General features: G+C 54.9%; 1 protein-coding gene across 1 annotated transcript; it reads right to left on the reverse strand.

Moving 5' to 3' along the window:
* Window positions 1-5: 5 nt before the first annotated feature.
* Window positions 6-11,697, reverse strand: DCST2 (DC-STAMP domain containing 2). Its single transcript, XM_068540925.1, has 15 exons — window positions 11,430-11,697; window positions 11,083-11,253; window positions 10,685-10,786; window positions 10,237-10,434; window positions 9,846-9,911; window positions 9,156-9,369; window positions 8,813-8,970; window positions 7,910-8,074; window positions 6,269-6,436; window positions 6,038-6,138; window positions 4,948-5,078; window positions 3,510-3,637; window positions 3,055-3,148; window positions 2,809-2,949; window positions 6-51 (listed from the first exon to the last, which is right to left on the reverse strand). The coding sequence occupies exons 1-15, from the start codon at window positions 11,695-11,697 to the stop codon at window positions 6-8; spliced, it is 2,151 nt and encodes a 716-aa protein (XP_068397026.1).
* Window positions 11,698-11,724: the final 27 nt, after the last annotated feature.

Genomic DNA, 11,724 nt, shown 5'->3' on the forward strand with positions numbered 1-11,724 from the left:
CGCTGCTACCTGTGCCTCCTCTTCCAAAGCCCCTTTTCCTCATCCAGGTCACTAGCGAGGAAAGGAAGGGGTGGCCCAGTCACCAACATTCTGTTTTCACAGGTGCATTCCTGCCTCCTGCCCCTGCCCCATCTGTTCAGATTTGGCTCCTGTTATTTACCAGCCACTGCTGCTCTCACAGGCCCCCCAAGGCAAACGAGCTCATGGCTGTAGATAGCTTCTGATTTTAGGCTGAGAGATGAGTGGGCAGCGATTTGCCCAAGGTCATGTGGGTAGTAAGGGCAGAACCAGCAGTGACCTTGGGAATAATAGCCCCTCAAGGCTCAAGCTATCCCCTCTGGCGACCCAGCTTTTAACTTCACTGAGCCCTCTGGAACCTCTAAAAATAAAACTTTGCTTCCCCTTCAACCCCTCAACTCATTACTACTTCCAGTGCCCCATTCGCCCTGGAATGTGACCGCTGGAAAGTTTTTTTTGCAGTCCTCCCGAGTGAAGGTTGCTTGCCTTTCTCAAACTCGGCAGGCCTGTGGTGTATTGCAAAGCCCCTGGCTGCCATGGCAGCTACACCCCCGGGCTGCGGCCATCTCCCCAGGCCTCGCAGACACCCTGCCATACCCATCCAGGGTGCTGGTACCAGACTTGGGCTGTTGGCGTGGCCCAGCCGCCTCCTCACTAGTGGGCGGACTCTTCCAACACTCGCCTTTCAGTACTCAACCTCCTTGGCCATAATGACCCTCACCTCTGCTCCCACTCGGACCTCACCCTCAACCTTGGCCACTCTCTTCATTTATCCCCGAATTCTTCCCAGGCGTGGCCCATTCTCTGTGTCCCTCCTGGCCTCTGCTCTAACACCCCCGTCGAGACATAGACCTAGGACTGCCCCCTGGGGTCTCAGTGCCTTGTCTTCCCCAAAGTCAGTCATCTCAGACACTCTTGACTAAAGACACCCCAATTCTCTCCCCATCTTATCCTTCTCCTGACCTGCCCAGAAAAAACCTTCAACCCTGGAATCCTGTTCATGGCTACCACATTTGCTCGAAAAAACCCGAATAACCAAGCACGCTGGAGTCAGTCATTACACGTTATGGTTTTCAACTTCATCTGAGCCTGTAACGCTACCTGGAAATCTCTTAACCTCCCCCGCTGGCTCCTTTGTGCAGTCCCCAAGGCAGATATTTCAGCCTCCACCACCCACTCCTTGAAACTTTTATTCCACTCCCAGACCCCTTCTTTGCTGTCTTAGCAGGTGTGCTTGCCCCCCACCCTCCCTGAGAAAAGCAAGGCCACCAGACGGGAGCAGGCTCGGCTCTGCTCAGAGGAACATACCCTCTCCCCTCCTGCCTCAGGTGAGCCCGCTCCTATCTGAGGCCACCCTGTTCACCTGGCCTTAGATCCCATCTCTCTGGCATCCCTCTCTCTTCAGCGCTCCCTTTTTCACCTCTGAAATGCTCAAATCTCCCTATACTTGGATAAAGAAAAATCCTTTAGGTTCCCTTCAAGCTACTCTTTTGTTCTATGAAGCTAACTCCCTCCTCTACCATCAAGCTTCCTTTTTTTAACTACAGCAGTTATATTAAAAAGAAAAAGAATTCTCAAACTTCTTGCAACAGTGACACAGAGCCGCGAACCCCATTTCTGTTTCTGAGTCTTCTCTACCAGTCACCCCCCCTCAACCCATTAAGACTGGTGTTGGCCTTCCCCACACCATGAGAAATGTTCCCATAAGCCACTCCAAGGATCTCTCAACCGCCAAATTCAATGGCCAATCTTCAGGCTTCATCCTACTTGATCATCTCACAGCGTTTGATATGCTTGGCTCTCTGTTCGTGAGCCTCTCCCCTCCTTGGCTTGTGATTGAGCCCCTCAGGGTTCTGTCCCTGTCCCCTCCTCTCCTGCCCTGCCCTCTGCCAGGGTGATCTAGCTCATCCTCTCTCTTACAGTCTCTAAGTCAACAACCCCCCCAAAAGACACCTCTGGCCCAGAGCCCTGCCCTTTTCTAACTGTCCCCTGGGCATCTCCCGCTGGATTCCCTACAGATACCTCAAAGGTCTCGAACTGGGCCATTCCTCTTTCTGCAGAACCTGTTTCTCCTCTTGCCTTAACACCGCCCGGTCCCAAGCATAAACTCCCTGTCATTCTCAGCACCTCAATCCTGAGGCCATCACCAACTTTTCCTGAGATAAGACAGCCTCCTCTCTGGTCTCCCTGTTCCTGCCCAGACTCCATTCTGCCTCCTTAGCTTACTGTCCTAAAAGACAAATATGATTATATCACTTTCTGACTGAGGATCTTCAGATGGCAAAGTGAGGCCCTCTCCCACCTCTCCCAGCATGCTCTGCAGTCTCCACCCGGCCACACATACACGTCTCCCTTAGCTCCGCCTGCCCCCACGCCCCCGCGCACCTCCTAAGTGTCTCACGTTCTCCAAACTCACACACAAAAGCCTCCCCCTGGAATGCTCTCCTCGACTCCTCAGCCTAACAAACCCCCGGAGTGCCCCCAAACCCACCTCTTTTTTCACTTCTTCTATGAAGCCTTCATTAATATCCCCCCATCCCAAACAGGTTGTTCTGTCCTCTGTGCTGCCCAGAGCCTGCTTCACTCCTCGATCGGGGCGCTCTCCGCATTTGTCACTGATCTATTTGCTGTCGCTCTCCCCCGCCATTTGGTGGGCTCCTCCAGGGCAAGCCTCCCTTCCCTCCCCTCCCTTTATCTCCATCTCCATCTCTAGCACCCAAGAAGCCCTTGGTAAATGTGACAGAACATCTTAGGCCTCCCAGGGCCCATCTCCTTCAGCTTTCTGCTCACCTGAATTCGGAGCTGGACTCCGATAAGAGGGGCCTGCCCAGCGTTTCTTGGAGCCATTGCTGCAGTAACGCCTCCTGCTCAGGACCCTTTCTGCGAGCTGCCGCCAGCCATAGGCGGGGGCCGTCCTCATCACTGGAGTCCCTGGAGAAGCCTCCCATCTCAGTAGCCCACAGAGGTCCTGGGGGAGGGGTGGCTGCTCCCACTGCCCCCACAGACTCCGGCCACCCCATGTCGCTGGAGACTCACAGCTCCAGGTCCAGCTCCCCCTGGTAGGAGAGGGGAGATGCACACACGGAGCAGGTGTTGTCCAGGAGGCGGAAGCAGGTGAGACAGAAGAGACCTGGAGGAGGCCGGGGGGAAAGGAGGTAAACTTGTACCCCCCCAACCACTGTGCTCCCCAGCTTTCAGCCCTTGCCTCCCCGACCCCACCCTTGGGAGGACCATCCTCATCAAGCGGTGCACACTAGGGAGTTGCTGCAACGCCACTTGCATATAAATTCTATTTGCACCGGAGGATTAAGGCTCACAGAGAAAATGAGCTACCTGAGGGCTCTGTGTAAATGAGGACATGCATAGTAATGAAGGGAGGGGTACAAAAGGTGAGGTACAGGAGAAGTCCATAAAAGAAGGACAACAGCTGATTGTCATATGCAAATGTGGTGAGTCCCAGAAGGGAGAGGCATACTCCCCAGGCCTCTCACCTCGGCAGCCTGGGGTACTGCAGGACACCGAATTCTCTGTGTCCCCCTCATCCTGGGGCTGCCCGCAGCCCAGGCAGTAGGTCTGCTGCTGCCTAGAGTGGCTGATAAACGGAGCCAGGCAGGAGCACCTGAGGAGAGGGGTCCCAGACACTAAGCAGGCCAGCCCAATATATCCAGACAAAAATGTAATTCAAAAAGATACATACACCCCTGGGACTTCCCTGGTGGTGCAGTGGTTAAGAATCTGCCTGCCAATGCAGGGGACACGGGTTCGAGCCCTGGTCTGGGAAGATCCCACATGCCATGGAGCGACTAAGCTGGTGTGTCACAACTACTGAGACTGTGCTCTAGAGCCCGCGAGCCACAACTACTGAAGCCTGCGCGCCTAGAGCCCCTGCTCCACAACAAGAGAAGCCACCACAATGAGAAGCCCACACACTGCAACAAAGAGTAGCCCCCACTCGCCGCAACTAGAGAAAGCCCGTGTGCAGCAACGAAAACCCAACGTAGCCAAAAATAAATAAATTAATTAAAAAGATAATACACCTCTATGTTCATAGCAGCACTATTCACAATAGCCAAGACATGGAAACAACCTAAATGTCCAAGGACAGATGAATGGATAAAGAAGATGTGGTACATATATACAATGGAATACTACTCAGCCATAAAAGAGAATGAAATAATGCCATTTGCAGCAACATGGATGGACCTAGATATTATCATACTAAGTGAAGTAAGTCAGAAAGAGAAATACTATGTGATATGGCTTATACATGATATCTAAAATATGACACAAATGAACTTTTATGAAACAGAAACAGACTCAGAGACATGTGGTTGCCAAAGGGGAGGGGGGTGAGGGAGGGATGGAGTGGGAGTTTGGGGTTAGCAGATGCAAACTATTATATATAGAATGGATAAACAACAAGGTCCTACTGTATAGCACAGGGAACTATATTCAATATCCTGTGATAAACCATAAAGGAAAAGAATATATATAAAAAAAAGAGTTTATGTGTGTGTGTGGCTGAATCACTTTGCTGTACAGCAGAAATTAACACAACATTGTAAATCGACTATATTTCAATTTTAAAATTAATTAATTTTTTAGAAAAAGCAGGCCAGCCCAGCCAGCGTAGCTAACCCTTGTCTTCTCTAGCACCACCCTCCAAACCAAGGGTAGTGCTTCCTGCAGGCTAACCTCCATCCCTCTGACTATAGCAACAACATCTCTGCTTCCTGTCCTCCTCCTCCTTTCACTCCCCACCCCTAAGAATTCTCATCCTCAATGCATTCATGCATGAATGCCATGCAGTGAGCACCCTCTTCAAACAAACCTCTGGACACCTAGGAAGGACAGTGATCCATTCTGACCTCTGGCTCTTTTTCTACCCCCTCTCACCCCACTTCATATAAGGAAGGACAGTGGGCTCACCGCCTGGCCAGCACCTGGAGGACACTCATGTGGCCCTGGTCAGCTGCCCGTCTCCTCACTGATCGGTGCAGGGCAGCCAGAAGCTTGGTTCGGCGGCTCAGAAGTACATTGTAGAGGTAGGAGATCCTCTCCTGCTGGAGGGGAGGTCAAGGATGGGGTGCCCTTGATCCTGTTTCTTCTACGTGGAATGCCCTCTGCTCCCACCTCACTCCCTACCTTTGCCTTCTGTCCAACTCCTATGAATCCCTCTAGGCTTGGCTCAATGCCCCTTCCTGGGGGAAGACTTTGGGACTTCCCTAGATGGATTCACCCATTCCCTCCTCTGGGTTTCCGTAACACTTTATTCATTCCTTAATAAAAACACTTTTTTCATTGTAACATCTTGTTAAAAGCCTGTCCGGGGGCTTCCCTGGTGGCGCAGTGGTTGAGAATCTGCCTGCCAATGCAGGGGACACGGGTTCGAGCCCTGGTCTGGGAGGATCCCACATGCCGCGGAGCAACTAGGCCCGTGAGCCACAATCGCTGAGCCTGCGCGTCTGGAGCCTGTGCTCCGCAACAAGAGAGGCCGCGATAGTGAGAGGCCCGCGCACCGCGATGAAGAGTGGCCCCCACTTGCCACAACTAGAGAAAGCCCTCGCACAGAAACGAAGACTCAACACAGCCATAAATAAATAAATAAATAAATAAATAAATAAATAAATAAAAGCCTGTCCGGCCTGCCTCAAGACTGTGTCTGGTTCACCTTGGCATCCTTGAGGCCAGCACGGTAACTGGCATACGGTAGATGCTCAGTGAGTGGGTCACATATGAGTAAACAAATGGTGAGTTTCCATTCACACCTCAACATATTAACATGGCTCCTGTCCCCCTAGGGTTTTAGCAAAACTTTGGAGGCAAGCTTTGTCTCAGAAAGCCCTGCCCCAAGAGGCACCAGTTCTGCCATCTGCAGTCCAGATCATCTGCTTTGGGGTTCAACCAGAGGAGAGAGAGCTGGGCTGCTGAAGGCCTCTTAACTCCCCCAAACCAAGACAGACAGCCATGATCTTAGCAGCCTGGGGAGGGGGGCAGGAACTGGCCACGGACCCCTCACCTGCTCCCGGGATGGGTAGTAGGAGGCACAGATGACCCGCCGCAGGCGACTGACATAGTTGCCAAACAAAGTGATGAAGAAGCACAGGCCATACATGACACCTGGGGGCACAGAAGACACAGTAAGCCACTGTCGGAGGGCACGAGGTGCCAGCCACGCTCACCCTCAGCAGTCTGCGCCTCCTTCCCTGAATGGTGTCTATTCCCCCAGTGCCCTCAGGGGTGTGGATACCGATGACTATGTAACCAGTGGTGTTGGGCTCCGAGGGACGCAGGAGGCAGCGCTGGGACAAGATGGTGATGTTGCCTTGCTGCAGGACATCAAATGCCGACACCAGGTCGCGGTAAATCTTCCCAGTAGAGCCGGTGCCTTCCACAGTTATGGATATTAGCACAGGGCCTGGCACCAAGACACTGTGTGAGGGATGCTCTTGGCAGCTAGCTGCCCACTCCACCATGCCGGAAAGGCCATACTTTCTGGAGGGTGGAGAGTGGACAGTGCAGGGCATAGAGATGGCCCCCAGGCCCTCAGCCAGGGGTCTTGGACGCCCTAGGCACCCTCATGGTGCCCTGGGGCCTAACATCAGCCCTTGGCACCTGGGACTGGCTCCATGGTCCAGAGCTGGCTGGCACTGGTGCCTGGTCTGCCTTCCCAGGCTACCAGATTTGAAATGATCTTAATGGTCAGTGAGTCCATCCCCTGACTCCATGACCACCCAGAAGCATTTATTTTAAAGCATTTGCCTGGGGGAGGAAAGGATTGGGAGTTTGGGATTAGCAGATGCAAACTATTATATGTAGAATGGATAAACAAGGTCCTACTGTATAGCACTGGGAACTATATTCAATATCCTGTGATAAACCATAATGGAAAAGAATAGGAAAAAGAATATATATATTATGTATAACTGAATCACTTTTCTGTACAGCAGAAATTAACACAACATTGTAAGTCAACTATACTTCAATAAAATTTAAATTTAAATTAAAAAAAAAATGAAGCATTTGCTAAGCATTGACTGTGTAGCGGGTACTGAACTAAGTGTTTTATGGATTGTTTTGGGTTTTGTTTTTTTTAAATTTATTTTTGGCTGCATTGGGTCTTCGTTGCTGCGTGCAGGCTTTCTCTAGTTGGGGCGAGCAGGGGCTACTCTTCATTGCGGTGTGCGGGCTTCTCATTGCGGTGGCTTCTCTTTGTTGTGGAGCACAGGCTCTAGGCATGCGGGCTCCAGTAGTTGTGGCACGTGGGCTCAGTAGTTGTGGCTCGTGGGCTCTAGAGTGCAGGCTCAGTAGTTGTGGCGCACAGGCTTAGTTGCTCCGCGGCATATGGATCTTTTCGGACCAGGGCTTGAACTCATGTCCTCTGCATTGGCAGGCGGACTCTCAACCACTGTGCCACCAGAGAAGTCCCATGTTCTGGGTATTTTTTTTTTAACTTTTTCTGTTGGGCCTCTGGTACACAGGATTAGATTAATTCTATTCTGTGGTTTGTGGCACACACTCAATCAAAGGTCCACCAGCCACTTAGCACATGTGGTCTCATTTACTCCTTAGAGCCACCCAGAGAGGTTGCTACCATGATTGTGCCATGGTTCAGATGAGGAAACTGAAGGTCTGAGAGGTTCAGCAAGGTTGCTCAAGGTCACCATCTGGTAAAGGACACTACTGAGATTTGAACCCAGGCCAGTCTGACTTTAGAGCTTGTGTTTTTAGCTATTCTGTTATGGTATAATCTTGAAATGGGCACAGGGGTTACCAGGCAGAGGATAGAGCTGGAAGAGTGGCAATGTCAGGGGCTGGTAAGTATGAGTGACATGGGGACATTCAGGCAATCCCCCAGGACTGAGGAAACTAAGGAGGTTCAGGCGCTCACTGCGGGCCACGATCTCCCCCTGCAGCTGGTACCGGGCCAGGTCCAGGACCCAGAAGATGGCATAGTCCAAGAAGACCAGGAGGAAAACGAGGAGGAGGTGCCGAATAAGGTGGAAGGTCGCCAGGATGTAAAAAATCTGCTCCCACTGGGACAAGAAGATGGAGCCTGGGTAGGGGAGAGCTGGTCAGGAGGATGCTCCCCAATTCTCCCACCCACCAGAACCCAGCTCCTACAGAGATCTCCCTCCTGGAGGCGGCTCCTGCCCCTGATCAAGCTGGAGCCTGTCTGCTCATCTGGAAGACGCGGAAGCTGTGAGGACCCCTGGGCAAAGGTGGGAAGCACTCTTTGTGGGCAGGGGCTCCGTGGCTAGAGGTGCAGGCCTAGCATCTCCACCTGGGCCTGGTGGCCTATTTCCAGTCTCTAGGAATCCTCCCTCCTGAGGCATCCTTGATACCCTTACCTGGCCCCCCACTTCACAGAGAGCACTGCCCACCCCTGCCCAGCTGCATCACCTCCATATCAGCACAGGCACACTTCCTGCTCACCACCCTCCCCCCCATCGAAAGCCTCCCCAACTTCACTTCCCTTGCTCCATATCCACTCCCCACCCATCCTTCCCTCCGTCCCGACATCCAGGGTGCTCCCAGAAGCATCATCTTCCCCTTGTTTCTCTGTCTGCGTGCTCTGAGGGACCCTACTTTCCCCTTTCATTCTGAGGGCTCCCCAAAGACAGGGTTGTGTCTCCCCCCCGCCGGAAATTTCCTTCAGCTCTGGCCTGTCTCCCCTACCTCTCGTCCCGCCCTGAGCCCGGCCTGTGCACGGCACTTCTGGGCAGGGCAGTAGGGTTGGGGGAATCCCTGGCCTCCCTCAGGGTCCCTGTCTCCGGGTCCCCAGGGCCCTCACCCGGCTGGATGTACTGTCTAGCCTCACGGGCACTGAGTGGCAGCACTGTGGGCAATCCCGCCACGGAGCGGACAGCATCCATGCGCAGGAATCGGCTGGTGATGTAGAAGTTGTCGAAATTGTCCCAGTTCAGGTAGCGGTACCGGTAACACAGGGCTCTGGTGGGGCACACGTGAGGCCCCTCAGCACCCCCCGACCAGACCCCCCCAGGGCAGGGCACCCTCCCCCACCCCCCACCCCACACCCTGCCCCCAAACTCCAGCCTCCCAGGATGCCATGGGCGTGGGCCGGCCCCCCAGCAGCCCTAGCTCTCCGCCCTCACACCCGTCCTCCATCCCCTCACTGGAGGTAGAGAAGCATGAGCAGCAGAGGCGTGGTGTAGCCCATCAGAGCCAAGGCCTCTCGGACGCGGTGCAGCTTCATGCTGACAGCTTCATGGAGGTCCAGAGCTACCTGGGACAGGCTCCGAGAGGCATTGAGATCCACAGAGAAGTGGTGGGTGGCTGTCATGTTGAACTCAAACTCCTGACGCACCTGGTTAATCAGCCTCCTCACGGCTGAGGTCCACGGGTCCGGGGGAGAGGCGAGCAAGGAGAGTTAGGAGGGCGTGGGGCTGCCCTCGGGAGGGGCCTGGTCAGCCCAGGGGTCCCACGGCTCACAGGCCAGCCGGGAACCCCCAGTGTTGGGGCCTACAGTGGACTGAGGAGGGGACAAAGTCTCCGCAGTCTATGCCATTGCCGCTGCGTGCTTAGCACCAGCCTTACGTCTCCACAACGAACATCTCAATGACCTGCCACAGGGGCAGGGACCCTGCTTCTCTCCCCAGCTCCTGCTCTCAAGTCAGGCTTTCAGGAAGCACCTCCTCTTCTCTGGGCCCCAATTTCCTGGACACTGGCCTGGGTAACCTCTTGAGGTCATTTCCTGCATTTTCATTCATGGTCTGGGAGCACTCCTGGGCTGGCACATCCTGGGATGGGGGAGGAAGGCCTCTCAGGAGCACCGCACGCAGCAGGGCTAGGAGGGGATCACTCACGCGTGGCGATGCTCTCACGCAGGAAGGTTTGGATGTACCCGGGGATGATGCAGAAAACCTGGACCACTGAGAGCCGAGACCGAGTGTCAGCAGGGCCAGAGAGACACAGCCTGCCTCTCCCACCTCCAGGGACCTTGCTCTCACAGGGCCCCCTGACTTTTCACTTTTCCTACTAGCCTCCACACGGGCTCAGAACATTTTGGCTTCTCCTTATTACCCCACCCTTCGCACTGGTTCCTCCCCATCTGCCCCCCACAATCCCACAAAGGACGCATCGTCCTTATTGGTCCCGTATTTATTGCCCCCCGTTGGGCCCCTGGGCCCACCCTCCCACCTGACCCCTACGTTTGCCGGGCCCCCAATCCTGCCGGCGAGCCCCCGGCTCTCTCACCACTGGCAAGTCCACAGAGCATCAGCTTGAAGGGCATGAGCACATAACACAGGTGGTAGGCTTGTGGTATGACCTGCATGCAGCTGTCCTTGGCGTCATCGAAGACCCGAGCACACTTCAGGTAAGGGTTGCCCAGCTCCGAGTTGCACACGTCACCGATGTGCAGGAGCCAATACCACACGTTCCGCAGGGCCCTGGCTGGGGATGGCTGCGGGGCTGGTACCCAGGAGTCCTGCAGCATCTTCTCGGGGGGTGGGTGGGGAACACCAGGGCAGCACCCAGAGCTGGAGAGGCTCACGGTCAGGGGCCTGGCTGCGCTATATCCAGTGGGAACTAGTCAACACCCAGGCGGGGCCCAAAAAGTCCTGGATGGGGAGTGAGAGTGAGGAGACTGGGTGAATTTTGACCACCCCCCCCCCCAACAAAACAGACATGCTAATGTACTGACCTATGTGCTTCACACCATCCATGATTGACCGGAAGAACTTTCGGACCCGGTCAGCCACCTCCTTGGCCTTCTGGGCAATGGCTTTAATCTTGTTCAGGGCACCTGAGAGGCGGGGGCAGGGGTACTGTCGGATCTCCTCCTCTGAGGGCTGGTTGTCACCATTGCCCTGGAGTAGGGAGTGGAGGGGGCCTGCCACTCGGGAAATGGGCAGCCCGGATGCTTGGGTCTGGGAAATAGTTCATCTGGCGGTGGAGCAGGCCAGAGAGCGAGGGTCAGGGGGTCTAACAGGGTGCTTTGAGGTTAGGGCCCAGGACCAATGGAGAGGAATGAAGCCAGAGGACTGTAGAATGCGGAGGACGAGGGGGAACTTGGGAGTCCGTGGAGATGGGCGGCCTTACTGACGAGGGGCTGCCTGGCCCTCTCCAGCACTTCGGCGGTCTGGTTCAGGGCCAGTTCTGCCCCACATGCCACAGCCTCGCTGGCCCGGGTGAAGTTGCGCAGGGTGTTGGCACAAGGCCCTTGCAATACCAACCCAAAGGCAGCCACCAATAGCAGTGTCCGGCCCTGCTCTGGGGAGAGAGCTCCCTCAGAACCAGGCCCCCAGCCTGGCACATGGCGGCATATACCATACAAGTGCCTTATAGAAGCCTTGAGAGTATTTCCCTCAACCGCCCTCTCCCTCAAGATCCCTCCTGCCCCAGCCCCTGCCCCAGGGCCCACCCCTTCCACTGGGTGCCAAGCTCACTGGAGAAGGCCTGGGGCAGCAACAGGAGGACGGTGACTCGGACCTGGCGGGAGAATCCCATGCCCAGACTAAGGAAGGCGGCCAAAGTGAGGGTGCCCACCAGGCAGCCCCAGGGGCTGTGCCCTTCCACCAGCAGCTCCAGGAGCCCATAGGCTGTGGCCAAGGACAAGCCCAGGATAAAGCCCCCCGTGCTGCGGACCACGGCCCGCGCCATGCTCGGCTCCTCTGCCCCCAAGGGGTGCGCCGCATCCTTCATGACTTTGGGCATGGCTGCGGAGACTAAACGTTTCCCTGT

This window comes from Eschrichtius robustus, chromosome 3 (genome assembly GCF_028021215.1).
Source record: "Eschrichtius robustus isolate mEscRob2 chromosome 3, mEscRob2.pri, whole genome shotgun sequence".
NCBI classification, from domain to species: Eukaryota; Metazoa; Chordata; class Mammalia; order Artiodactyla; family Eschrichtiidae; genus Eschrichtius; species Eschrichtius robustus.